The 27,936-nt window shown below is 49.0% G+C and overlaps 6 protein-coding genes across 6 annotated transcripts; 4 read left to right on the plus strand and 2 right to left on the minus strand.

Moving 5' to 3' along the window:
• Nucleotides 1-224: 224 nt before the first annotated feature.
• On the minus strand, nucleotides 225-2,092 carry BCR38DRAFT_517400 (uncharacterized protein; the record flags this gene model as incomplete). The annotated part of the gene is made up of 2 exons (XM_040865114.1): nucleotides 225-1,949; nucleotides 2,003-2,092. The coding sequence occupies 2 exons, from the start codon at nucleotides 2,090-2,092 to the stop codon at nucleotides 225-227; spliced, it is 1,815 nt and encodes a 604-aa protein (XP_040713960.1).
• Nucleotides 2,093-5,940: 3,848 nt separating this feature from the next.
• Nucleotides 5,941-7,074, plus strand: BCR38DRAFT_305977 (uncharacterized protein; the record flags this gene model as incomplete). Its single annotated transcript, XM_040854614.1, has 3 exons — nucleotides 5,941-6,496; nucleotides 6,571-6,750; nucleotides 6,923-7,074. Coding segments are annotated over 3 exons (888 nt in total), but the record flags the coding sequence as incomplete, so codon positions are not given.
• A 6,042-nt stretch (nucleotides 7,075-13,116) lies between these two features.
• Nucleotides 13,117-14,133, plus strand: BCR38DRAFT_475559 (beta-lactamase-like protein; the record flags this gene model as incomplete). Its single annotated transcript, XM_040863014.1, has 2 exons — nucleotides 13,117-13,153; nucleotides 13,212-14,133. The coding sequence occupies exon 2, from the start codon at nucleotides 13,213-13,215 to the stop codon at nucleotides 14,131-14,133; it is 921 nt and encodes a 306-aa protein (XP_040713962.1). The 5' UTR covers nucleotides 13,117-13,153; nucleotide 13,212.
• Nucleotides 14,134-19,744: 5,611 nt separating this feature from the next.
• Nucleotides 19,745-21,476, plus strand: BCR38DRAFT_233271 (general substrate transporter). The gene is made up of 2 exons (XM_040854332.1): nucleotides 19,745-20,740; nucleotides 20,816-21,476. Exons 1-2 carry the CDS (start codon nucleotides 19,934-19,936, stop codon nucleotides 21,410-21,412), a joined length of 1,404 nt encoding a protein of 467 aa, XP_040713963.1. The 5' UTR covers nucleotides 19,745-19,933; the 3' UTR covers nucleotides 21,413-21,476.
• Nucleotides 21,477-24,316: 2,840 nt separating this feature from the next.
• BCR38DRAFT_458722 (uncharacterized protein) lies at nucleotides 24,317-26,013 on the plus strand (the record flags this gene model as incomplete). The annotated part of the gene is made up of 4 exons (XM_040862204.1): nucleotides 24,317-24,380; nucleotides 24,619-24,664; nucleotides 24,719-25,769; nucleotides 25,822-26,013. The coding sequence occupies 4 exons, from the start codon at nucleotides 24,317-24,319 to the stop codon at nucleotides 26,011-26,013; spliced, it is 1,353 nt and encodes a 450-aa protein (XP_040713964.1).
• Nucleotides 26,014-26,633: 620 nt separating this feature from the next.
• On the minus strand, nucleotides 26,634-27,920 carry BCR38DRAFT_410574 (uncharacterized protein; the record flags this gene model as incomplete). Its single annotated transcript, XM_040858479.1, has 1 exon — nucleotides 26,634-27,920. The coding sequence occupies one exon, from the start codon at nucleotides 27,918-27,920 to the stop codon at nucleotides 26,634-26,636; it is 1,287 nt and encodes a 428-aa protein (XP_040713965.1).
• Nucleotides 27,921-27,936: the final 16 nt, after the last annotated feature.

Below are 27,936 nucleotides of genomic sequence, written 5' to 3' on the forward strand. Positions count from 1 at the left end.
TTCACGACGTATTGTCACCGCCTTGTAAATGTGTATGTATAACGGAGGTAGGAAACAATATCTGGATGTTCAAACGGCTGACCGTGTGAACAATATATGGTATCAATCGACAAGAAAAATGTATAATACATAGAAATAAATGTGAACCGCCCCCCGACGACATGTATCATACCAATCATTAGCAATTACCCCATCCAAACAAGCATCACCCCCTTCACCTACACTTAAGAAGCATCCGCAATAATAAACTCTGCAGCCCTCTCGGCAATGCCGTATACCGCCGTCTGGATATGCGCCGACAGTAACACAGGCATAATGCTCGCATCCACGACCCTTAGATTATTCGTACCATACACCTTCAGCTTCGGATCCACCACACCCCCATACGCCTCCGGCAACATGGCACAAGTTCCCACAGGATGGAAAATCGACAAGACCGAATTCTTTACGTAATCCCTCCACTGCTCGTCCGTCTGCACTTCACTGCCTGGCTCGTACTCAGCCACCCACGCCGACCTCAACGGCTCCGCGCTCGCCAGCTGGCGTGACATCTGGGCGGCGTGGACAGCGGCTTGCAGGTCGTGCTCGTTGGAGAGGTAGTTGGGATTGATCAGAGGCTGAGAGGACACGTTGCTCGAAGTGATGTGGACGTCACCCCGACTAAGCGGCTGCATTACAACGCTGATCAGGGTGAAGAACCCTTGCCCGTAAAGGGGAGAGGTGGGGGCTGGGTAGCCTTTCACTCCCGTGTACCCGTCCGAGAAGATACTTTCGAGCTGCGGGACGGCCGGAACGGACAGATAGGCCAACTTGGCTGCCTGTGCGCCAGAGGACTCGTTGGCAAGGGCCTGCGCGGCGAAGTTCTGCATGTTGGTCCACCCTTCGTCACCGATGGCTTGCCTCCAGTTCATAAAGGTGTAGCCGCTTCCCGTGTAGTCGTAGAGCGAGGGCTGCCCCGACTTGCTGAGGGCCATTTGCTCGGCGGCGAAGGTGGTGTTGTAGCGGAGAATATCAAAGGAGCGGTATTCGGGTTTGAGCTGGAATGAGGCCTGGAACCGGACGTGGTCTTGTAGGTTCTCGCCGACGCCGGGGAGGTCAATGATAGGATTTATACCCGCGGCGGTTAGGAGGGAGGAGTTACCGATGCCGGAGAGTTCCAGGAGGCCGGGAGACTGGATCGAGCCGGCGCTGAGGATAACTTCTTTGCAGGCCGAGAAGACGGTGCCGTTCTGTAGTGTTACGCCAGTGATGGTCTTGGGACTGCCATTGTCCATGTTGACCTTGGCTACCCGAGTGTCTGTCAACACAACCAAGTTCGACCCAGCTCCGGGCAAATAGGCATTGGCACTATACGAGCGAACCCAGGACTTGGCATCGATATTGCTGGGCTGGTTCATGACGCCCAGGGGATTCCCACCTAGCGAGTTAAGGTTATGTTCCACCTGGCCATCTGTGAAGTTCTCCACAGCAGGAACCCAAAATTTCTGATGCTCAGGAATCTCCCGATTCACCACACTATTGACCGGCCCCGAGAACCCCACGCCCTCGGTGTCGTAGTCGTCGGCGTTAAGCATGGTAAAGGTCTCCGCCTTCTGCATGGCCGCGATCATGCTCTCCCAGTTCCAGCCTGGGTTGCCCAAGGTCTCCCAGGCATCATACTCGGGCGCGCTGGCCCGGTCCCACGTCATCAGGTTCAGCGCTGAGCTGCCTCCGAGGACCTTGCCCCGGTTGACACTGATGACGCGGTCGTTGGCCCCCGCTTGGGCGGTGGTGGTGAAGTTCCAATCGTAGCGGCCGGCTAGGGTTGAACCCTTGAGACCGGGGATGTTAATCTTGTCGTCTGAGAGAGCCGAGGGCCCTGCCTCTATTAGGAGGATGCTGTGCTTTGGTAGGCCCTGGCTCAGAAGGGTGGCGATGGCTGCCCCTGCCGTGCCGCCACCAACTACGATCTGGCATGACGGTCAGTTTCTGGGTCTCGTGGTGTACTGAATATCAGACTTACATAGTCATATCCAACGGTTGAACAATCAAGACCGCATGCGCCGGTGGTAAGTGCCGCCAAACACCAAAGCTTGTATATCGGAGTCCTCATCCTATCGGAGTTCCAAGTTGGCACAAATTATCAGGCACACAAAAATGGATCTCTTGAAGTGAGAGAGTAAAAGGGGGATAGATGTCACTCCAATGGAAGCAACATAGGAAAGAGGTATCAGGAGATAGAGACACGAGCTTTGTTATTGTACGGCCTTGGGTTTCCTAGTCTAGTTTTCTTGACAAAACCCGAACGTATGGATTAAGACAGCGCCGTACAAGACGGGTAGTATCCGCTATAGCGGTTGGCCAAACGAAATTACCAGCGGGACTATTGAAACCTAGCAATTCCACAAATCAATTCTTAGTGGCTTGGCTATAGATTAACCTCCCCAGAGACTCAACTGCCAATTCGTAGATACTTGTGATTGGGCCCTAATATCTAAGGATCTAAAGCTACAACCAACTAGTTGAGTAGGATTTCAGTAGACATTGCTGCAAGCGATTTTGATAATTCCAGTTCCTCCTTAACCCAAAAACATATTCTCGCTTAGAAAATCAAAGAGGCAAAGCTCCGTAATCTCAACCGCTTGACAGCACACCGAACCTCCAACACCGTCGGTAATGAAAACGTTCGATGTTTTGATCTCCCTCACGTCAAGTGCTAACAGGCATGCAACTCCCTGCTTCCTGGTCCCACGGATCCGATATTGACATATCGGGCCGCCGAATTCATGCAACGTAACCCACCCATAAGCCGGCCACACCCCTTAGCGGGCCACCATTTTGGCATAATAAGAGGATGATCAATAACAGCATAACAAGCAGAGTTGAAGCTATTCACAACGCTATTTTCAACTAAATACATCAGAATCGAGCGGTAATTCCTTCCAAACGCGTTTAGCAAAGGTAACAACGCCCCTAAGGGCTTGTCTACGCTCCTTTTCACTCATTACCTGAGCCTCTCGCTCCTCTCTCCGGCGCTGTTGATCTCGAATCTCTTTAACAGTTAATACACGTGCAGTACCACAGGCCTTCTTCGTCCTTCTATTTCTACTCTCCTGTTATTTCTTAACGAGGCCCTCGTTAATCTTCTGTAAGGCTAGATTATCTGCTAGAGCTGTTAGGCAAGTCTCTTTAATAAAAGAAACGTTACGCTGTAAGGGGCTATCACAAACAGTGACAAGCTTAGCTACAATCTCATTGATCTGCTGAGCCGTATCCCTATCAACTTGAATATCAACGCGTACACCATTCTCGTCGGTAAGGCTCGCAAATGGAGGGGTCTTTGGCCGGTACTTGGCGAGGATCTTCGACGGATCTAGTGGGGATAAGCCAGTACCTCTTCAAGCGCCCGGGATATTGCGGTAGATAGTAGATCTAGCTTGTTGATATAATAATAAGAACTGCTGTTTGTCGACTCGTACGGCACCGAAGATAGACCGTTCAGTGATCAGGGACTTGTACGCCTTTGCCAGAGGGCCGAAGATACCCTTGTCAAGGGGTTGAAGCTCGTGGGTCGAATGGGGGGGCAGGCAGAGAGGAATGATTTGATTTGCTTCGCGGTATTTGACGAATTCAAGGGATACGTGGCTTGTGTGACCATCTAGAATAAGAAGGCGGTATTGACCACGACACTGTTGACGTGTATACGTATCAAAATGGCGTAGCCAGGTCAAGGCAATCTGTCGATCGGTCCAGCCATTTGGGCTGGCCTGAATAACAGTCCTTGGATCGATCCTCTCGTATATCCAAGACGGCAGAATCCTCTTGCCCTCGAATATGATAAAAGGCGGTAGGGAGTAGCTGTTGATTCCTATACATTCGATGATAGAGACCCATTCACGGTTACCAGGCTGGTTAGCAAAGGCCTGATCGTCCTCTCAAGAGATAATAACTTAGGGTTATCACCGATCCCTTTGCTAATCCCCTTCTCGTTCATATTGTAGGTATCATCGTCCGTGATCGCGTATTGTTCTTTAACTCGTCGGTAGAGGTCGAACCATTCGGTGAGGATATTGTACGTGATACCATCCTTTCGAGCTTGATCTAGACTACGAACCCTATAGGTCTTCAGCTTAGGGTGACGGTCTAGAAAGCTAGTGTACAAGTTGACCCCTAGGGGTTCTGTATCTCCTTTCGCTTCCAGCAGGTTCACTGCTAGCCCTTCCACTGCTTTGATAGTCAAGGGCCATCCCCACGCAGCTAACTGAAGCAAGGCTCGTTCTATCGTAGCTTCTTCGGCAGGTAATAATCGCTGTTGGTGTTGGTGGGCGGTGGTCCGGCTCTGGCGGCCTTGAATTCGGGCTTGGAGGGTTGTTCTGGGGACCCCAAAGAGCTCGGCTGCTTCACGTATACTAGGGACTTCCCCAGAACGAATAGACTTGATGGCTTTCTTGATCTGGTCTTCCTGATCCATTTGACGAAAGAATAAAGACCTAGCGATAAGAATCGACGTGGAAATTGATGATGTTGTTGTTAAGTTGAGCCAATTCGACAGAGCCGAAATGGGTGGCCCGCTAAGGGGTGTGGCCCGCTTATGGGTGGGTTACGTTAGAAGCCAAGTTTTCTGCCAACGATTCCTCCTTGTTGCAGGAAGTGTGTGCCTTGAAAGCCGTTATGCTAAGCTCCTTTCGGTTATAAAGCCGCATTTGGTACCATGCCGAGTTCGGGTGACCCCCCTTGGTTTAGATCCCAAACATCAAATTTATGCTACGGACCCCTCCCTTTCCCGAGTTGCTTGTCGTTCGGTATACTTCGTCTTTCTTGCCGGATGGAAAGACTGGCTAAGCAACTCGCCAAGTTGGACCCTGAGGAACCTTGTTCCTGGACTGTAGGATGCCATCCGAAGGCTCCACTCAGATAAGATCTCTATTGCGTAGCAGTGACCCCCGCTGGTGATCACCTTATCCGTCCATTACTATAAGGCTGATTGAAAAGTCTATCTACCACGGTCACGAGCCTGGAAAAGTACCACGGTATTCTGTGACATTTTGGGCCAGCTGAAAAGTCTGGAGGAACACAAATTACTATGGACCGCCTGCGCCATAGCAGTTAGGTAACGCTGTGGAGTCTAAATTACAGACCACTTAATCTCTTTCTTCGGTATGGACCCATTTACCTGGGTATACAAAGTACATGGCAATCTCGCCAAGAGATCCGACTTAACGCCGAAAAGTAAATAGCGGTTGAACATGCCCAGATTATCATTGAAAGGTTTGCATTAATGGCCGTGAACTCCTCAACCGCCAACTGACTGCTAGACTGCTTGTCGTCGCACGGCTGGGGAATTAAATAGGGGAAGCCTACGAGCGTCGATGTCAATATCAATAAAGCCGGGATTCCATGTCTAGTGGGCCTATATCCACTCCGCTCCTCTCCGCTCGCAGCAACAATACCCGGCGAGTTTCACGGAAGCCGACTTTAGGTTTGATGGCGAAACCTGGATGAAGCCTGGCTGGGATTGAGCGACGATGCTATCCTCGACCCTACTACGACTCTGCAGTGGTACGATGCCGTAGAATTCATTGAAAAATTACCTACAGCGCTAGAAGTTTGTCAATCCGGACTTGGTTTTCCTGTGTCAAGGTTGGGAATCGTCCAAGGTCTTTTGGCCCGAATGCCCTGCGAGGCGACGCGAGGTAGTTGAACCAGAGGAGAAAGGAAGAGACAGGTATGAGCGAAGGATGGCGATCTCAACCTGCAGTCCGTGATGTGCATGTATGTCCACTCTCTAGATTGATACGCTACGCATGCTCTTTCTAGTACATAACTGTGCCGGCCTCGCTACTCGCGACATTAGTTACCTGAGCCTCTCAGCGGTCAGATCTTTCAGATTTATCTCTTTCATGTTAACAGAAAGGTGATCATCTTGTGTCATAACGCGAATAATCACTCCAGGACTATTACATGGCTATCGTGGTCCCTCCCAATCCGCTGCCGCGAGACGTCAATGTTGGACCGATCCTCTTAGGCTTGACGCTGACCCTTCTGGGCTTCGTCTTCATCACCACCTTCCTTCGGATTTACGCGCGGTTATCTCTGCGCACAGCAGGATGGGACGACTACACCATGATGGCAGCCGTGGCCGTGGTCATTGTCCGCGTGAGCATACAAATCATTCAAGTGGTTGAGTACGGTAATGGCCGGCACCGCTGGTTCATCAGCGCGGAGGACTACGTCAACAATAACCGGCTCGGCTGGTTCGCACAGATCACTCTCTTCGTGGGCAACTGTCTCGTCAAGATTTCCATCATTTTTTTGATGCTGAGGATCAAAGAGTCGCGGTCTCTGAAGATCGTGCTCGGCATCATGATGATCGGGCTGATTATTACCAATTTGGGTGTTGTTGTCATTTTGCTTGCGGAGTGTCGCCCCATCTCAACCTTTTGGGAAGGACCCGCGGTGACTGGAGGAAAGTGCTGGAACACTAAGATTCGGATTTATTATATTTACTTCACCATTGGTATGTTCTTGCATTATCCCCGACTCCTCTTAGGCGCTTCCCCTCTTGGCCTTCAGCGCTTACTTCCGCCGCAGCATACTCACTCGCCACCGACTTCTTCTGTTCTTCCCTCCCCATCATCGTCGTCTGGAAAGTCCAGCTTCCTCTCAAGAAGAAGGTTTCCCTATGGGCACTCATGAGCCTAGGTCTACTCGCCACCGGATTTGGCGTAGGTCGAGCCGCATCGCTTGGTCTTGGCACATCTGATCTCAGCTGTAAGCATGAAGCCAAGCAATTCGTCAATCCACCCACACTTACCCCCCCCCTTGTCCAAATCGGCAGTACACACACACACACACACACACACACACGCAACCTCTTCTCAACCACAACCGCTCTAAACTATCCCATCTCTTAACAACTTCCACTAACTCCTTATCTTTTCAGACGACTTCGCCATCGCCGCCATCTGGTCCAACGCCGAGCTCTTCCTGGCCATCATCGGCGCCAACCTCGCCATCTCCCGCTCGATCTACCGCTTTCTTCGCCATGGCAAGAACATCTCCCATTCCACTAACGTCACCGGGAACCCGTCCTCGCGTTCGGGCTACATGAACCAGTCCTCGGCCATCGACCGCCGCGTGAGCGCCGTTAAGACCCCCTCCCGCTTGCACATTTCCGGCCCGCCGAACCGGACAAGTTCGCCGACAACGAGCGAGGACAGTGTGCCATTGCAAAATTGGGGGAAGAGGGGGGCGGAAACCTAGCGGGGCTTGAATCGAGTATGGATTGAGGGAAGAGTGACAACTAAGGATTAATGGATTTATGAAGTGATTTATTTAGCGACTAACTAACTGGGTTGGTGTGCTGGTCAACCAAAGGAGACGAGGTTTTGCTTGTGCTTTAGGATTGTTGAAGTTCCAAGATTTGGACTATAGTGACTAATTTCTTGAAGATTTCTATGATATCCATACTACTCTAATCAGTATATAAGCAACCACCTGTAACGGAAAAGTCTATGATTCCCATTTTTCAAAAGTCGCGTCTCGTCATATGAGTTTCTCAAGAACATAACGACTTCATCGTCGGCTTATCCCATTCACCTGGTGCGCTGTTTGATACTCTAAGCATATTTTAAACATATTTTACTGTACGTAGAGCAGCTATTCACACCATAATCTTAGTGGGTAGATAGATAGCTAGTCTATTATATTTCACAATTTTTGGTGTTTTTAACTCGATTCCATACGGCGGCATCTCGAAGTAGATTAACGTACACCGTGGGATTTCCGTGATATTCTGCTTAGTCGGCTCCTCTCTGTCTACCAGGCTAACCTATCACCACCGCTACTATGCCCCTACCTACACATTATGCCTATACAGAGGCACAGATTGTAGATGCCGTCCTTGATGTCACCGAGAATGGCATATTATATAAGAAATCGGTCCAGAAAATCGAACCGGAGTGCCACAGAACACCCGTCATTGGCGTGTAAGTGGCTGGCTCAACATATTCATCTTCTGGCACCCTGAAATCAAACTAAGATCGGTAGATGCCAGGAAGCTGTCAGATGGAGAGCAATGTCGCGGTAAGTGTGGCTGTCCACGAGAAATACTGAGCGCATGAGCGCATACCATTGAAAACTGGCTTCAACAACGTATATATAATGTATTGACGTTGTGTGGGAGGTATTTGATTTGGCTCAGCGAAAGAGTGGGATCCCATAACAAGTAAAGATTCGAGAAACTCTCATTTGCCGAGTTTCGTCCGACAACGTCCATCGTGGGCTTTATTTTCCTGCCAGACCGGCGCGATTCATGGATAACGCACTACTTACTAGTCAGTCAACAGACGCTTGAAATTACAGGCCCGTGAAAACTCGGCCTCAACTTGGTTGGCGTTGTTTATTTACAGTCTGTTCTTTCGGAATGACAGTATATCACCTCACTTGCCCTGTCTTGTTTTCATCCGATCTTTGAATAAGTTACACTCCCTATATATAAACTTTGGAGGATATACGGCATTCTGGGTACATCATTGGTCGCCCCATGTGCACTGGGCACCTGGGACTACCAAATTCCCTGGATATATCGTTGGGGCCTAGATATTGTGCCCAACTGATAGTTTTCTGGAGGAGTTAAATCTAGCAGATTGGACTTATCGGTTGTCTTCGTACCGAGAGTTATTATTCTGGTATACCACTCTAGCCCGGTAGCACCATTTTGCCACGTAAGTTCTGCTGTAGATTATAACAGAGGACTAGTGGCACACAGTCCACTGGCGGAGCCCTAGTTACTCCATAACAATGTACACTAGTTAGATAGGTAACATTCTACCGTTACACCTGACGGAGGTTAACTTAGCTCAATCAACATCACAATCCTCCATGAGGTTATGAGCCCTCTGCTTTCGCAACGCAGACTGCAGCATCATCATCTACTGCAGCATCTGCATCTTTTGCAGCATCATCAACTTCATCTGCATCATTTGCAACATCATTCATCATCATCATCATCATCATCGTTCAAATTCGACGATAATCCATTCTATTTGACACCAAACTGCAGTGCAGCAGAAACCTGCCTGCTGTTGCAAACCTTCGTTGCAACATCTGGTGAATCGCGCGTGAAACACGTGAATCGCACCTCAACTTCCGTTGAAAACCATTGGCACAATTGACGAAACCATCATTCATCCAAGCCGAATCATCATCATCATCGCGAAATTTCGTATCTCCGTACAAGATGGAGGGTTTCGCACCCAGAATCTCGATTAAACCTTGACGGGCCAAATCAGCCACGAAGCATGGACGCAATCCATCCTCGATGTCTCCAAGATCATGAAATCAACACAAGTCTTGGAAATGAGCAACAGACCACCCGATTCCCAGAAGAATGAGCAGGAAGAATGGGATCAAAGGGAAGTGACCCTTCGCTACATGCTGGAGCAGTCGATAAAGGAAAATATCATGAATGACATGATAAACCTTGGCTATACAAACGAATCAGTCCAAGACTGCTTGACAAAAGCAGAACAGGCTGTTTGCCAGAATCAATTCGGCAACAACTACAATCAACAGGGGAGATTTCTGACCATTTATCTTGATATGTCTGAATTCAAGGATACAAGAGCATGGGTCAAAGAGCTTCTCTTCCTCAAGACAAAGATGGAGAAGGAACACGACATGAAGTTCTCCGAAAGCTTCATGATTGGAATCATTCATCAAGCAATGACGAAACAAGACAAGCACCTTGGCGATCGTCTCAAGGATTTGATCGCAGCTACCAAGATGGATTTCCAGAAAGTCCTTGCTTTTCTTCACGAAAACACAACAACAGTCGGCAAATCTCTGTCAAATGTTCATTCTGGCAGAGATAATGGCAGAAACAACCGCAACAACAACGGAAGAGTAAGTCGAGATGAATATATGAAACCTGACAAGAAGAAGGAAGCCCAAAAGAAGACCGAAAATGAGTCATACTGCAGAATTTGCAACCCCGATCATTCTGAGAATGAAGAAGGCAAGAAAGGTGAAAATATCTGCAAACATATGACACAACCAGAGGGATGGAAGACAAATCAAGCAACGAGAACACGAATGGAGGTCCTTCTCGGTAAAGAGGCTGTGGCCAAGATATTGGATAAGAAGAACAACTCTCCATCCGCGACTTCCCTTCATTTCGGCACTTCACATCTCGCGATTGCTATTGATGACGACAATTGCTTCGGCAGCGACTGGGATTCTGAATTCATTAACACAACCTTGGATTCAGCAATTGACGATGACGAACACGTTGAGCAAACAGAAGAAAACGAACCACTGGCGATCTCGAGCGAAAGAGGTGATAAGTGGCAAGATTATGACGAAGTTTTGCAAGATGCTGCTGATCAACAGGAATCATATGCCCTGGCGAACACGTTGAATGTACAAGCTGATGACTTCGTCGTTGATAGTGGTTCGTCAGATCACATAACGAATACCAAAGAATGATTTACAGACTTCAAGGACATCAAACCACGAAACTCTTTGACCAGTAACGGCGGATATTCCCAAGCTGTTGGCATGGGAACTCTTGAGGTTGAAGCGAAAGGTATTGACAACAAATACCGCAATGTCATCTTCGAGGAAGTATATTACTCTCCTTCAGCTTCTGCCACACTCATATCTGTTGGCAAATTACGCAAAGTTGGCGTAGTGATTGATGGCTATCGCAACTGTCTTGCAAGTGAAGATGGAAAGCCATTACTCAAACTTCATCTTGTTGACGATGTTTACATCTTGGGCATCAAGAAAACCACTATTCGACATGCTTATGCCTATTTGTCTGCGGCACAAGCATATGACCTGTGGCATCGTCGCTTTCTTCATTGTAGCGATGAGGCACTATTCAGAGCACTCGAACCACTGGGAATCAAGCTACATCGCCCACAAGGTTACAACTACGAAACATGCCATGGAAAGGATGCTAAACGCCAAATTAGCTATGATCCTTTGAGAAGACCACTAAAGATCCTTGACATTGTCGATGTTGACACGTTCAAGATCTCTCCAGTCGTAATCCATGAAATGAATCACGCTATTCACTGGTGTGACCGCAAAACAAGAATGTGCTGGCTTGAAATTATGGCTAAGCGTTCTGAAGCCTCTGATCTAATGATAAAATTTGACAAATTTCAAATCAAACAGACAGGAGGTATTGAAGTTCAGGAATACCACATGGATGGCGCCAAAGAATTTAATAAAGCGATTGAATTATTCGAAGCCAGAGGATCGAAGGTAACGATTACAGCGCCACGCAGCTCAGAACAAAATCCTCTGATCGATAAAATGGGCCACATTCATGAAATTCGATTGCGGGCAGCTTTCCTTGACACAGGCGTACCCAAATTTCTGTGGCCCTATGCTCTGAAGCATGCCATAGAAGTTCACAACACTCCGAAGAAGTCTTTGGAATGGATTTCGCCTACTCAAGCATGGGCAAGGGAGCTGAATCTTGATCAGCGACTTCAAGATGGCCTAAATCGAAAACATATGATAGCTTGGGGTACCAAAGTCTGGGTACACATTAAGCCAGAAGACCGCGTTGCCTCCGAGAAAGCGAACTCCAGAGCAATGGAAGGCCTATACCTGGGCTCCGAAGGTTCTTATGGCAAGGTCCATAAAGCCTACATCCCTGAGCTCCAACGCATAATTCGTACTCGAGATATGACGCACAATGACGCCTCACTGAAGGATCTTCCACTTGTGAAGTTTGAGGAACGCAAGGACATTGCTGAACCTAAACCTCTTGAGATCACCATCAAAATACCTACTAAGACGGACAAAGTTGACAATGCCAATCCTCCAGACTGGAATTTGTTGGAAGATTAACGCGACAATTCTCAAGAACAGAGTAATGCAGGAAACAACGAAGAAAATGTTGGCAATGGAGGCAGCGATGATGACGATGAGGATCCAGTTGGTGACCAAGAAAAAGGCTTGTATAGCCAGATTATTGGAAAACTCCATTGGTGTGGCATCACAAGGCCAGATATCTGCCAGAGATTGAATCAACTGGCTAGAGCTTTGTCAAAACCAACACGCCAGCATTTGATAGCTGTTGACGAGATGATTCATTATTTGAATCTGACAGCAACATTGGGAATATGCTTTGGCGGGTTGCAATATGACACTAGCAACACAGGCCTTATGGCAATGGCAGACGCGAGTTTTGCTGATGACAAGAAAACTCGTTATTCAACAGCGGGCCACATCGTATTTCTGACTGGCGGTGCCTTGTACTGGAAATCAGCGCTACAAGGACTCGTCACTTTATCGACAACGGAGGCAGAAGGCATAAATCTCACTCCAACTGCCAAGTCAACCATTGTATACAGCCGAAATGCTTAACGAATATGACATGGATCCGGAGAGACCATATCTACTCTATACCGATAGCGCGAATGCGATGATGCTCATCAAGGATCGTCAAACCAACGCCCGAACACATCACATTGATGTTCGCCTCAAATGGATTCAACAGACGATCAAAGAAGGCAAAATAGATGTCAAACACATCAGCGGCATGTTGATGGCAGCAGACGGGTTGACGAAGCTATTGAAGAAGGCGAAACACCAGAAGGTTGTCGAGATGCTGGGCATGGTCACAATCAACGAATTCACAAATGGCAGATGAATTGAAAGTTGAGCGGTCACGAGCGGCAGAATCGCTATGAGATTTATTGACAACAGTCGCTAAATTGACGATTTGACGGCTGAAATTCATCAAATTGGAATATCAGCTTACGCTGGGAGGCAGTAACAGAGGACTAGTGGCACACAGTCCACTGGCGGAGCCCTAGTTGCTCCGTAACAATGTACACTAGTTAGATAGGTAACATTCTACCGTTATACCTGACGGAGGTTAACTTAGCTCAATCAACATCACAATCCTCCATGAGATTACTGTGACGTCATCAAGTGTACTTGTACCACACTACCCCAACTACGTCGTTCATCTTGCAGCCCATCAGTCTTGTAGACAAATTATCTTCACATTTCTATTATTGGGAGTCAATCTCGGTTGAGCAGTTTCTCCTAGTAGTCTAAAACCCTGTCCGTGCTTGTCTGCTGGGAGTAAATCGCAGGGTCTAACACCAAGTCTGTCCAGGTCCCGAAATTTGCTGTCTGTTGCTATGTGAACTAAACCTATCTTTCCATGAAGTTTCGACATAAAATCTAACGTGCAGTAAAAGCATGGCCGAAGCAAGAGAGGGCGGTCCACTTGCCACTTTTCAGATCCTCAACCCCTATCCGGACATCTACGCCTACTATGACGGCCGTACCGGGGAACGATTCCACTCGGACCGACCCAATTGGCTCGATGACGGCGCATTTGCTCTCGGCGTAGCAACATACTCCATTATCAGCGGCACCGAAGCGCTCATCTACGACGCTCACATCACCACCACCCATGCGGCCGCTATGCAGCGCCACATCCAAGGCCTGGGCGTCACCAAGACAACCATACTATACAGCCACTTCCACGCCGACCATATCGCTGGTGCTCCAGCTTTGAGAAATACCAATTCCACTTTCATCTGCCAACGCATCACAGCCAGCAAACTTGACGAGACTAAAGACGAACTCGCTGAGGACGATCCTCCCATCCCGGACGTCGTGATCCCAACTACGCTTTACTCGGACCAGCTGGACCTTAAGATAGGCGACTTGACTGTTGAGCTGCACAACTTCAACATTCATACTCGCGATGGGACCGTCCTATGGCTTCCATCCCAGCGCCTCCTCTTCGCGGGTGACACCCTCGAGGATACAGCAACGTATATCTCGGAAGCGGAAAACTTGCCAACCCACCTGAACGAGTTGCGGCGTATGGCGGATCAGTTCCCTGAATCTAAGATTCTACCTGCCCATGGGAGTCCCGAGCGCATCGCAGCAGGCGGGTATGGGACGTCGCTTATTCAAGCAACGATACGGTATATTGAAGTGATGACGGAACCGATAGAGAGGCCCAAGGCGTGGGAGCAGATGTTGGAAAAGGTTGTGGAGGAGGATGTGGAAAGGGGGGACTTGATTTATTTTGAAGAATATGAGAGAGTGCATAGGGATAATATGGAGGTGATACGGGAGGCTCGGCGGGAGGCTGCTCAGGTTTGAGATGGGGCATAGGGGCTCCATGTGGTAGATGGCCAGGGCAAGGGTCAGGGGCAGGACGAAAAGGTGGACCAAGCCGATTGGGGTACGAATTCTGTCATCGCACCGTTGTCGCCTGGCCCAATGATATCTTGCGACGCTGAAAAAGAAAATCCTGTTCTAATACCAAAGGTACCTTCGCCTTCCATAAATCCTATAAATCAATTAGGGTTTATTATAATTTGTGAGACGTAGTGCAGCAGCAGTTCAGCATCTACGAAGTTGAGCCAAGGCCTGTTCGTGTCCTGGCCAGGTGATATTGTTTTTAAAGTCGAGCCTGTCCGAGTCCTGTTGTTACCGTGTGTCTTCGGGTCCGACACGGCTGTCACCTTCCAGTTATTGTGCCGTCTGCCTCTTCCACGATGCGCGGTACGGTTGAATCCTCCGCTGCGACACAAGTCATCTCGGTCGGTGAAGGTGAGCCATTGCCCACTTGCGGCGATAATTCGCGAGCTACACTTTAAGCTGGAGCAAACACAACTGACGCCAGCTGGCGTCTCTTCATTGCACTACGGAAGTATGATGTTAGCATGGGTTATACCACATAACCAAGTAGTGAGACATAGGTCTGCAAATGGCACACTGACTCACCTTAAATTTCCGTTGCTTACAAGTATCGCAACCATTCTTGGACTTGCGGTGCGGTCTTCTAGTCCGCTGAGTCCTTGAGCTTACAAAAAATCGCCCCAGTGGGAAGGCGTCAACCGGGCGGGGCTAAGACTATGCCAGGGAATATCCCGCCTTGGGATGTGGGGGCGTTCCTATTGGTCCCATTGGTATTTTTCGTATTTAGTACGAAGATTACGCTTAGACGCAAATACAGCATATAGGATAACGTAGTCCACGGTCCAATTGCACACTTCGGCAGATTTTCGTACGCTACCACTTTGACCTGCGGTTTTGCACCACATAACTATGGTTGGTTCTTGAAATGAAAGTGATATGATTCTAGCATTACATGCGCTTCAATCTGATCCAAAATTAAGTGTACGTCGCGCTGGTCAGATCCATAACGTACCTTTTAGAACCCTTGCGTATCGACGCGATGGTAAAACCGCTCGAGCGATTACGCGATCGCCAACGCAAAAGTTGACTCCTTCCGAAGAAGAGGCAATCGTACGACATATAACCGACCTAGATTCGCGAGAATTCCCTCCCCGATTGAGTGGTGTTGAAGATATGGCCAACCGATTATTCGAAGTCGCGTCGGCGTCAACTGGGCCTCGAGCTTCGTAAGACGACAACCAGACCTCCGGACGCGTTTAAATCGAAGGATCGACTATCAGAGAGTCCTCTGCGAAGACCCTGACGCGTATCGCGCGTGGTTTGACCTGGTACGGAATACAATTGCGAAATACGCGATCCAGGAGGAGGATATCTACAACTTCGACGATGTCACGACCTGGGTTGCATCGCATTGGTAGAGACCTCGATTAGGTGCTATCGACGAAGATTCTACTCTAAGGAGCGAAGGAAAGAAGATGACAACTTAGGTTTGAGGGAGCGCGACTAAGTCATCCACGCTTGGCGGGGCTCCTACAAGGGTTATGATTGGCTTCCCATCTGACACTGCCACGGCAGGTGTTCCAGCTGTAAGTCACCTGGTTGTAGTGAGTCTGCGAGGGTTGACCGTCACAGACGAGACCGGTTTTGTGATGGGCCAAATCTCGTCCGAAATGGTCGTGACGACTTCTGATCGGCGCGGCAGGCCTAGGGCAGCCCAGAAAGGAAATCGGGAATGGGTTACAGTTATTCAAGGCGTTGGGTCGTCCGGTTATGCCCTCCCTCCGTACATCATTTTCGCCGGCAAAACCCACCTCTCGTCATGGTACGAAAACAGCCCATTACCGCCTGATTGGGTTATCGCAGTTACTAAAAATGGCTGGACTACGAACGAGAGAGGCGAAGATTGGATAAAACACTTCGATTATCACACCAAGTCTCGTACGAAAGGTACTCATCGCCTATTGATCCTCGACGGTCACGAAAGCCATCACTCGACCGATTTCGAGGTATATTGCAAAGCTAACAATATCGTCGTGCTTTGTATGCCTCCTCATTCGTCGCATAAGCTCCAGCCTCTTGATGTTGGTTGTTTTCGCGGGTTAAAAAGAGCGTACGGAAAAGAAATCGAAGATCTCATGCGAGCACATATAAGTCATATCTCGAAAAAAAACTTTTTACCGGCGTTTTTGAACGCGTACAACGCAACTTTCACGGTTTTAAATATCCAAGGAGGTTTCCGAGGGGTAGGAATAGTTCCGTACGATGCAGATTATGTCATATCACAGCTCGATGTGAAATTACATACGCCAACACCTCCGGGTAGCTCGGCTGGTCTCCCCGTCCCTTGAGAATCAAAGACTCCGAACAACCCAACCGAAGCCCAATCACAAACCGATTATGTGAAAAATAGGATTTTACGACATCAAAATAGCTCACCAACTTCAATTTTTGCTGGAATAGATCAGATTGCGCGAGGTACAACGAAGGTTATGCATCGGCTTGCCCTTTTAGAAGGTGAGGTCGAATCACTTCGAAAGGCAAATGAGACCTTAAGTCGACGTCGCCGTGCGAAGAAAAAACAGCTACAGAGTGGAGGGTCACTTCGTATACAAGCTGGACAGGACCTACAGTCTCAATGAGAGGTTGATGGGCAGTTACATGACGAATTTCGTCAAATTGGTGGTCGTACGAGGCGGCGAATTGCGCGTGTACGGCGCTGTAGAATCTGCGGCGAGCCCGGACATAATGCGCGCACTTGTGGAAATGATGTAGAGACGTCTGAAGATAACGATTCTGAGTAGTTTCAATTGATGATAGGCGTTGTGGTTGAATTAACTTATACATTGTCGTATAAGGTCTGCCAAAGTGTGCAATTGGACCATGGACTACGTTACAGCCTTTACTTATTTCTACTTTTGGGGTCTCAGTATGAGTGTAATCCTAGTGTACGTAATTCAAAGTTATGCGACTGAACAACTATATTTGTAATACATGATGGGAACGTGTTTCTGCATATGGTTTGGTGGCTGTCGATTTGGGTTATGTTTATGTCGTAAGCCCCGATGTGCCCCCTGCTGATACTCCCGAAGTTATTTCAGCCTTTAACGCTCAAGAAAGCCTGATCTTGTACCTAGATCATCATTTCTTCATTGTTTCTGTTGTGTGGACCGGGTCGTGCTGCGGCCACTGCTGTGATAGTTAGCCCTACCTTCGATTGTAGCTTCCTAGTTTCTTCCCTCTATTATCATCGCCGCCAATATGTGCTATAGTGCCCACACGCTCGAAAGCTATTATCCTTAAAATCAATGAGCGACACAATAACGGACCTCGAATCAATTCGGTCTAGCTCCGACGACCAATAACTCCCCCCCTTCATAGGATCAAGCACGTCTTGCGGCCATTTTACTGCTCCCACTGCTCCCCTCCTCGAACTGTTCGAGATATTCCCAGCGGTAGGAATACCATCAACGGCAGCAGCAATACGAATGGACGAATTCGTGCATCTCACCAAACGGCTCCTGTTGCCATCGTTCAAGAGGTCCTAGGAATTGAATATACTGCTTTCAAACCCAACCAGTATTCAGCGTCTTTGACGCGAAACGCTGTCTTCTACGCCCTTTTCTCGCCCTGTTTTGTTTCACGCACGATGTATCGGGGGAGTGGGGTCCACTGGGCCTATTGCTGCCGTGGATGGTGATTCTACCCGTCTTAGTCATCATACAAGCTAGGATATTCACCATGAGTCCTGGTTTAGCAGTGGAGTGGGGAGTTCTTTGTGGCTATCAGGTTCTGCTTTGTGATCAGTATGGCGGTGGATGGGATGTAGTTGTCAAAGTCAGCAAGGTAGTAGAAAGTCATGGAGGATTGTGATGTTGATTGAGCTAAGTTAACCTAAGTCAGGTGTAACGGTAGAATGTTACCTATCTAACTAGTGTACATTGTTACGGAGTAACTAGGGCTCCGCCAGTGGACTGTGTGCCACTAGTCCTCTGTTAGAAAGCCTCGGCAAAACGCATCAAATAGGGTCTCTCAACGTTCAATCCACGTCAGCCAAGGCCAATCATGGTTAATAATATATGGCTCCAATCAAACGGCTCCAATATCATGGCACTGCAACTACCTCTGCAATTTAAGTTACACGTTGCTTTATCATCAGGTCTGGAGCCAGGGCCAAGCAAATTAGCATGTTCCAAATCGCCCAATCCGCAAGACGAATCCCAGAGACATTCATCTGATGTTTCTCATTATATTAGCGTTGATTTGCAGGGTTCCCATTGGTGATGGAATGCCAAGATATTTCCATGCCTCACCTAGTCCACGCCTGTTGATAACAGGTTTGGCTCAAATATGATACAGCTGTTGGACCAAATTGACCGTCAAAAGACGAGGGACCCACTCGTTGTAGAATGAGGTATTTTTGGTAGTTATAAGGTCTGACACACCCCCTCAGCTTGGAGAGATATTGTCGAGTTGTAGTAGCATCTGGCTTATGTCGTTGGTTGGCCTCGTTGGCCGTCGTACATCTTTTCATCTACGGTGTCTGCAGGGTCTTGAACATCTTATTGTCCGCCCCACTACCTTGAGTATGAATTCTGTAATAAAACTCTTATTTTTTGACGCGGTTTGGCTACGTCTCAAACCATTGCCGATGATATTGTGCGGAATTGGAGGACTGATAATACCCGAGAAAATCTTGCAGTCTTAAGACGCAAACCCGGGCTCATAACTGTTGGACCAAATTGACCGTCAAAAGATGAGGGACCCACTCGCTGTAGAATGAGGTATTTTTGGTAGTTATAAGGTCTGACAACAGCCACCTCTTTTCCACATTTCAGCACAATTCCATATGCCCACGTCGCGCAATCACAAATGTGCGTCTGGGTATTCATTACAATCGACTTAATTGCGTCTTCTTTGACTCAACAAACGACCTGGGTGTATAAATCACTTCCCTGGTATAAGCGACCGTATATGTGAGCGGTTGCTTATCACCGAGCCTGGCCTTCCCGCTCATATGCGATCTAGGCTCCAAGGAGCCGTCAGATGTTTTATGCTTCTCCCAACCTGATGCGCCGACCCTTTCGGGGTCCACGGCTTCGGTATTGGGGAGATAGTATCCCACTCGCACCAAATCTACAAACGGGACAGCATGGGCGCTCTGCCTAGATGTGCGATCAAGCAGTTTTCATAGGTTTCGTCCAATCATGCTATATACGGGTATACGGCAACTATGCGCTCGAGCTCGCAAATCGAGTCATGTCTATCCTATTGAGAAGCATCATTGGATATAATCCAAGAGCATCATGCAGACCACTTGCAGTATCAGGATCGAGCCATAAGTCAGAGTTCAGAGGCGAAGCTAGTTGTATTTTGGGATGACGGTTAGTTTCTGCGGTTCGCACTGTGAAACCGTTGGTCATACATAGATCGACTGTCTCTCGGCAATTCTCGCATACTAGGGAATTGTTGCCACGTCTCAATGGCAGCAGTCACCCATGATCTCTTGGTCCTTGTGTCTCCACGACTGCAATAACATGGATGTTCGGGAATTCAGTAAAGCCGAGCAGAGAGGCATTTTGCTTCCGTTCATGGCCCCCTCGTGGTACCCCAAAACTGCAACAGGCAATACGATCGTCCTGCTGGCTTGTACCATTATAACGGCCGCGGTAAGCAATTTACCTATTCTGTGCTAGTTCTGCAGCTAGAAGCCGGGCAGTCCTGATGGACATGTTGACAGACTCAAGGTTATGACGGAGCCATGATGGGCGGCATGAACATCCTACCCCAGTATACGGAATACTTCCACCTCTCAACGGCAACCAAGTCCCTAAACACTGCCACTTTCTACATTGGCGGCTGTATGGCGTGCTGTTTCTGGGGCTGGTTGACTGACAAGTACGGCCGTCGGTGGGGACTCTTTTGGGCCGCCGTCATCACCATCGTCGCAGCAGTAATCCAGGCGCTGTCAATCCACGTCGCCATGTTCTGCGCAGCACGTGTTCTGATTGGATTTGGGACGACGGCTTCTGTTATAACAGGCCCAGCGTACCTGGCCGAGACTCTGCCTTGGAACCAACGAGCCTGGGGTCTGGCCCTCTTCGATGACTTCTACTACGTCGGTGCCCTGGTCGCTGCGGGAACTACGTATGGCTCCTTCAAGATAGCAGGGACGTGGTCGTGGCGACTCCCAAGCCTCGTACAAGGGTTATGGGGCGTTGCATGTATCCTGCTCCTGCCCTGGATGCCCGAAAGCCCTCGCTGGCTTGTCGATCAAGGCCGCGGGAGAGAGGCTCTCGCGGTACTGGCCTACGTGAACGCCAACGGGGACATGAGGAACGATCTGGTTCGACTTCAGTTCCGTCAAATATGCGATACGATTGGCTATGAGCGCGACCCTATGTCGACATGGGAGATGCTGCGGAATCGAGGGGCCAGGAAGAGACTCATCATCACCGCTACTTGTGCATTGTTCTCCATGCTCACTGGGAATATATTTGTCAGCTACAACATTGGGAAGATTCTTACGCGGGCTGGCGTCACTAATGCTCACACGCAATTACTGGTGGTAAGTTTATTCAGTCTTAGTGTATGAGAACTTGCGTCTCAATCTTGCCAATGGGGGCTGACCATGATCCTTCAGAATGTCGGTCTCAGCGCATGGACTCTGGTCGTATCCCTCTGCGGCAGCTTCTACACCGATCGCATGGGAGTTAAGTCAGCTGCCCTGCTCAGCACCGGCGGCCTCACTGTTGCTCTCTTTATCATCGGCATCCTCACACGGCAATACGGCGAGTCCGACTATCGACCCGGTATATATGCCACCGTGGCGGGTATCTTCTTTTTCTCGACCTCCTTCGGCTTCGGTTGGATTCCTATCCTGTTCTTGATCCCCGCGGAGATGCTCTTCTTCCGGATCCGAGCCACCGGCATGAGCATGTTCAGTTTGGTGATCTGCGCGACGGGCATCTGGAGTAATTTTGCCTTTCCCGTGGCGCTCGAAAGGCTGGGATGGAAGCTGTATTTGATCAATGGCGGCTGGAATATCCTTTTCTTTGCTTTTATTGCTTGGTATTGGGTTGAAATCAAGGGAAAGACAATTGAGGAGATTGATGCGTTATTTGATGGGGTCAAGCACTCGAATATGCCTGATGTTGAGGCTGTCTTACTGGGGATTGTTAACGATGACTGGAAGGCCAGAATTGCTACGTGGATGAAGAGGTTTGGATACGATCGATAACAATCCGTCAAGTGCAGAGGAAGAGTGTTTCCTGGCCTGCACAAAAACAAGTAATATCGTCGTTGATCCCAAGTAACATTATCGGAGGTAGAGCTAGAAGGGCCTTGTATAAACTGGTTGAACGAAATCAAACAGTTGTGATCTTGACATAACCCCACGGTTTCCACAGCCTGGCTTCATGGCCTATGAGCTGTAAGCAACGAAGAACCGGATCTCGTTCATGTGTCAAGATCTAGTAAACATTGTCTTGCTTAGAAACGTACAGGAAATAGCTCATAGAGTAACGAATCTCTGCTTTGACAATCTCAATTTTCGCGAGTATTCCTGAGCTGTCGCTGCTTCAGCGGAAGTGGTGGGGAACCATGGTTTAAAGGTTCGGCGCAATAAGGAGGCTCATTCTGCCTAAGTTGTTACAACCTAAGATTAGTGAATGTCCACAAGGGTATTTTCCTTCACCTTATCTTAGACCCATGTACAGATGATTTCTACTTTTAAATAACTTAAGTCCATTTCTCATAATACCAATGCCTTCAGACAAAGATCGTCTCCACATGGCTTTGTAAGCCCACGGAGGTGTATCGAAGATGCCAGCGCTCGAATATATGTTGTTCAACTCCTGTCAAGGCTGGCATACCCTTGAATGGTCACAGCACTCAGATACTACTAGACCTTCATCTTTAGGCCAAAGATGGAGTCGGCGAACAGTCGAGGCAGACGTTTTCATATAAAGGAGAAATGATCTTGCCGACCAAAAGCCTACCGCGCAGTTAATATGGTAATACGAAGAACTGTAAAGTCCCTTAGCACCGACCTCCATCCTGCTTGTTCGTGTTGTTCTCGGCAAGATCAAGAGCACAAGCTAGCTTCAGTCTATTTTCGAGGGGACACCACTTCGACCCGAGGTAGAGGGCTAGAGTTGCGTCGAACGGATAAAAGAGGCTCTCGGTGCAGTCACGGAAGACAGCAGTGCCCTGGGCATATCCGACACTGATTAGCAGTCTGTCCGAGATACGGCCATGTGGTACGTTCAGACGAAAAGTTTGCTCATCGATTCGATGAATAAACACACTACGACCCGACTAAGGCACTAACTTGGAAGATACTTAAGCACAGAGACCTAATACTGTAAACATGGAATATACTATTTTAATGCTATGAGATAACGTCGTCCACAAGCGAACGGGTCACGCCCATAACAAAAAATAGAACTAAACTTCCTAACTTTACCACGCAACTAATTCTCGATGGATTCTGCTCAAAAAGAATCTCAATTACTCCTTGCAACTCAGGCTATCATAAATGACTCAACACTTAGTATCCGACGTGCTGCAACAATCTACAAAGTCTCGAATACTACTCTCCAGGCGCGTCTTCAAAAACGTCAATCACGTCGCAATATCGAAGCCAACGGTCGGGATTTAACAAAACTAGAAGAAAATACGATTATTCAAAGGATAATTGAGCTAGATTCGCAAGCATTTCCTCCCCGGCTAAGTGCTGTTGAAGATATGGCAAACCGACTGCTACGCGACTCGCATATCACAAAGGAGGACTTTCTTCCGGCATTTTGCGACGCGTTCAAGAAGAGCCTGACCGAAAGCAATATTCGTGCAGGCTTTCAATGGGCTGGGCTTGTGCCTTTAAGCCCAGATATTGTTATTGAGAAGCTGGATGTGAAATTACAGACTCCAACGTCCTCCCGGCCCCCTACGCGGGAAACCCTTCCTTGGGCTTCTCGGACGCCAAACAACCCAACCGAGGCTACTTCGCAATCCGAATTTATTAAATCTCGAATTGCTAGGCATCAAAATAACTCCCCAACGTCAATTTACGATGCTATCGATCAGTTTTCGAAAGGAGCGCGGAGTATTATGCATAAGATGGCTTTACTCCAAGCTGAGGTCGCCGAACTTCGAGAGGCAAATGCTCTAATTAGCAAGCGGCGCAGGGCCAAAAAAACACGAGTACGGCTTGGAGGATCACTTAATTCACAAGACGTACAAGATCTTCAAGATCAAAAGGACGTTGCGCAGCAAGTACAGCAGGAAATGCGTGGAAATAGCGCTGGATCAAATCGTGGCCAGCCACGGCAACGGCGCTGTGGCGTATGCGGGAAGACCGGGCATAATGCGCGAACCCGTCAGGTAGAGATAGAATCATCTGGGCAAGAGTATTCTGAGTAGTTTTAATTGATTTACGGCGTTGTGGTTGCGAAATCGTGTTGAATTCCATGTTTTGCTAGTTGGCGTGACCCGTTCGGTTGGGTGACCGGTTCGCTTGTGGACTACGTTATATTGCTTGTTTAAGTTATGGAAACCGGGTTGTTTTTTTTTGTTTTAGAAAGCACTAAAATGCTTACGCCAGATTTGTTCATCCTCAGGTCGTGTAGCACCGGCGTCAAACACGTCGGTTAACGCTATACGGGTAACGAGGAAGCTAGATAATAGCAAGTAGTTCAAGAGATTCCACTGTAGAAGTCAGTAAGAATGTTAATAGCATTGGGAAAGGCCACGAATGACTAACCTGGCTTCCTATCAACGGTGAATTATTTCCTGCACTGTAGAATATTGGTAAACTGATCTTGTAGATGCAATTCGCCTGTGCATCCTGCATGCATGCTCATGCTAGGCTTATGACTGTGTTTTAACGCTTCCACAGGATATCACTCGAAACCGCCATTACTTGGCAAGAGATCTCTTGATGGCTCTGGATCAAATTCGAACACTGAAAAGGCGCACCTATAGTACGAGTCCCTGAAAAGAATGAGATCAAGTTTGATCTTGACTGTGGTCTTCTGAACAATGAGATATGCCGAAATTTAGCCGGCAAGAATCAACGTCATCTCAAGTTCGTCGTCTCAACTAAAGTGTACCTCTACTTGCCCAAATTGAACAGTTATTGAAGATGGATCCATTACAGCATAGTGCGAGCTCGAAGGGCCATACGAGGAATAAGTCGGGTGCAAAACGTGAGTAGAATGATAAGATATTTCCCCCCACAGACTGGTATTTGAGAAGGTGCAGGTCGCCTAGTGTTGGACGAGGATTCACAATGGTAGCTCGCGACTTCCGCCTTTAAGTCAATGGTCTTGTCGCTTCCCTTGACACATGAACTCCCTTCAGAAAATATGAGCTGGGGTCAAGCCGTCCCTCTTCGGTAATGACTACCTACGAGACCATCCCAAGCTAACATGTTCCGTTTCCTAGCATCTCGCCCTCGGTCCTCTACTAAAGGGCCCCTAGACCCGGATGAGTAGGCTATTTTCTTCCACCCGAGTGCGTCCTTGGTAGTTAATGAAGAAAGCAGGGCCCCATTAGCATCACCGATCTCATCACAAGCAACCCGCGTCATCGCATCGCATCAGACCACGAGCCGAAGATCAAGCTCATCCGGACCCCGCTCACCCATGCGCTCACCAGCACCTGTCTCAGCTCCCGTCTCATCCCGGGACTTCTCCCACCTCCTCCGCCCCGAGATATTCCACCAGCTCACGCCCTTGTCTATCCTAGCTCCCTTCCGCAACTTATCTAAGCAGCCGACCCCCGAGACCCCCATCGAGGAGCTCCTCTCCCGTGGCTACTTCCGCGCAGCCGCCATCGCCAGCGTCCAAGCCCTAACCAGCAGCCCCGTCTCCGCCACCATGGCAGCCGCCCACCCACCTGTCGACCCAAAGGATCATGTGCGCATCTTCTCCCTGCTGTACACGCGGCTCGCGTGTCTGTGTCTCATCGACGCCGTCCCCTTCGCGGCGCAGGAGGCCAAGGCGCTCGAGGATCTGAATCAGGCTTACTACCTCGACCCCATCTCCGGCGCGCATTTGATGCCCTGGGAGTTGAGGGTGCTCGCCATTCGTCTGCAGACGCTGGGCTTTGGCGATCCGAGGAGAGCGGTGATGAGCTACTATGACTTGGCGAGGGAGGCGCGCTTCGAGTTCGCCAAGGCGAATAAGGCACATGATCAGTCAGCTAAGTTGGTTTGGAAAACCCGTCTTGCGGACTTGGGTATCAAAGTGGCGGGGGCGTTGATTGAGATGGAGGACTTGGCCGGAGCGGCGGAGCATTTGGCGACGCTTAGGGATCATGAGGGTGGGGATGGAAGGTTGGCTATGTCGCGTGCCTTGCTTTGGCTGCATCTTGGAGATTTAGATGCTGCTAGACGATCCGTGAGGGATCGAAAAGCGGATGAATCGGGGGTACGAGTGGTAGCGGCTCTCACTGACATGGCTGATGGGAACTACGAGGGGGCACTGGAAAAATGGAGAGCCTTGCAGGATGAAATGGAGGACGAGGGGGTTCTCGATGAAATGATTGGCGTCAATTTGGCAGTTTGCTTGCTGTACCTTGGCAAGATGGACGAGGTGAGTGGACTCAGGCTCATGAAGCTGGGAAATTGCTAACACAGGAGAATAGGGGCGTGAATCTCTTGAGGGTTTGGTCGATGGGGGTCGAACATCTCATACCCTGCTGTTCAACCTGAGCACCATGTATGAGTTGGGTACGGATCATGCCAAGAACCTGAAGTTACGACTGGCTGAACGTGTTGCTGGCATGGAGGCAACGTCCTGGGGATGGGAGAAGGCCAATGCTGACTTCAAGCTATGAACTTACATGTCATGCAGTAGTTACCTTTCAGCTTTAGTTACTCCTTGTCTAGACTCCAATCAAGGTGAGGAGCTGAAGGGGGGCTAATGACACAGATATCATCGTCTCCTACTCCTTGACCTATCAAAGGACAATGTAGACTGCCATGCCCCTTCATAGCGCGACCCCCGAAGTTGGAGCGGTGTAGCATCGAGCTCTCTGTCCCTGCAGGATCATATGTTAATCTGGGTTGTTCATTGGCAATCACACTTCTCCCTCTAAATGATGCTGGCAAATTGTGGTGGCAAAATGAGAGCCAATATCCGAGATTTCATTGCACTGAACCTAGATTGACGATCCACCCCAATTGCGCCACTTGATGCGACCAATCTCACGCCAACCTCTGCTTACATGCTGCGACAATATTCATATACTCCTTGCACCTGTAACCCGCTGAACCTCTGATTTTTTATTTGCTTGTCTGGTTTTCCCCTTTCCCTAGTTTGTTGGTTTACTTTGTCGCTGGTCCTCACTGAAAGGGCCATCTCAGTGGCCCTCTCCATGGCTTTGTCGCCGGTTGCTGTACTGGATCCCTTGCTCGCTGCAGTCCTCGCCCGGTTGTTGGCTAACCCGAAAACGGTTCACTCAGTTCTCTTCTTGGCCAGATTCGCATGGTACGTTTCCAGATGACGTTCCCAAGCTACCGCCAGGACTTCCTTCCAAGAAGATTTCACGAACCGTTCGACTTCGTCCTCGTACATTAAGCCTCGATCATCCTTCAACGACTTATTGGGTCGAACGCTGAAGCTTGTGTCATTGTTTGCAATGATATTCCAGAAAGCGGATGCGAGAACGCCTCGCTGCTGGTAACTGATGGCGTTTGTTTCCGCCACTGTCAACAGCCATGCCTTGATGTTTCCACGCAGGCCTTTGGTCTGGGTGTCCAACTGAAAATCGAACAGCTGTTTCTCATACTGCTCTTTGGTACCAAAACGCTGGAAAGCGTCCTCTCGAACCTCTCCGCGTGTCATTGTGCAATTGAGGAAACGACGCTCGTCTCGACACTTTGGCAGGAATTCCTCAATCCACTTTCTGAACAGCGATCGCTGTTTCATCCGTCTTCTGTCGTTGGAATTGAGCTGAGTCTTCTCAAATTCGCCGCCGACCCGTTCACCGTCAGTATCGGCGTTTTCGGTGTCTTTCTCTGGCTTTACCCAGAACATTCGGCATTTCGCTGTGTACTCGAACATTTCCTCCATTGTCGAGAAGGGCCCCTCCCATTCTGGTCCGTCGCATCGAAGGCGAAGGAAGTTGAGGACTTGAGCTGGATCAGTCGACAACAGCACCTTCGCCTGCTTGCGATTGAGTCTCTCAACCTCGGGGATTCGGAGGTAAAGACCGACCTCATCAGCTGTGAGGCCCAGTGGTCTGATAATACTGCCAAGGATATTCCACATATCGCCGTGCACATGCTTGAAGAGTTGCCATTGGAGTCTTTCAAGCGAACTGCACATGGTAACATCGACCTGGATGTATCGGGGCTTCTGTTTATCTTCCCAAGGATCGTCGTTGGTGTGACTGGGCAGGGTCTTGGGCCAGGGGATGGCAAAGTTGGCAGCGCTAGGGTTCAGCTTTTGGGTGCGAAAAGCACCCAAACAGAGCGCAATGGTGTCGAGAGCATCTGGGCTACCGTCACCGACTTCTGCTTCGGACGTGGAACCAGGAATTGCGCCCTCTTTCCTCCAAGTGACAAATATGTCAATATCTCCGAAGTCTTTCTTACCAGGGCCGTCAATGGGACTTGCCACAACCATGAAAAGCTGGCGCAGAGCAGCATGACACTGGCCCTTGACATACTTGTAGATCGTTGGCGACATTCGAGGAACGTGTAGGGCGTCCTCGCCCTTGGTGAAGACGAGTCCACCCATGGTGATTTCTAGCTGT

Source organism: Pseudomassariella vexata, assembly GCF_002105095.1.
Source record: "Pseudomassariella vexata strain CBS 129021 chromosome Unknown BCR38scaffold_9, whole genome shotgun sequence".
NCBI classification, from domain to species: Eukaryota; Fungi; Ascomycota; class Sordariomycetes; order Amphisphaeriales; family Pseudomassariaceae; genus Pseudomassariella; species Pseudomassariella vexata.

Bases quoted from the DNA above. Each gene is read 5' to 3' on its own strand.
- BCR38DRAFT_233271 (XM_040854332.1), top strand. From the start codon at position 19,934: ATGATGGGCGGCATGAACATCCTACCCCAGTATACGGAATACTTCCAC. The intron at 20,741-20,815 runs GTAAGTTTATTC...ATGATCCTTCAG, and splicing joins CTCACACGCAATTACTGGTG to AATGTCGGTCTCAGCGCATG.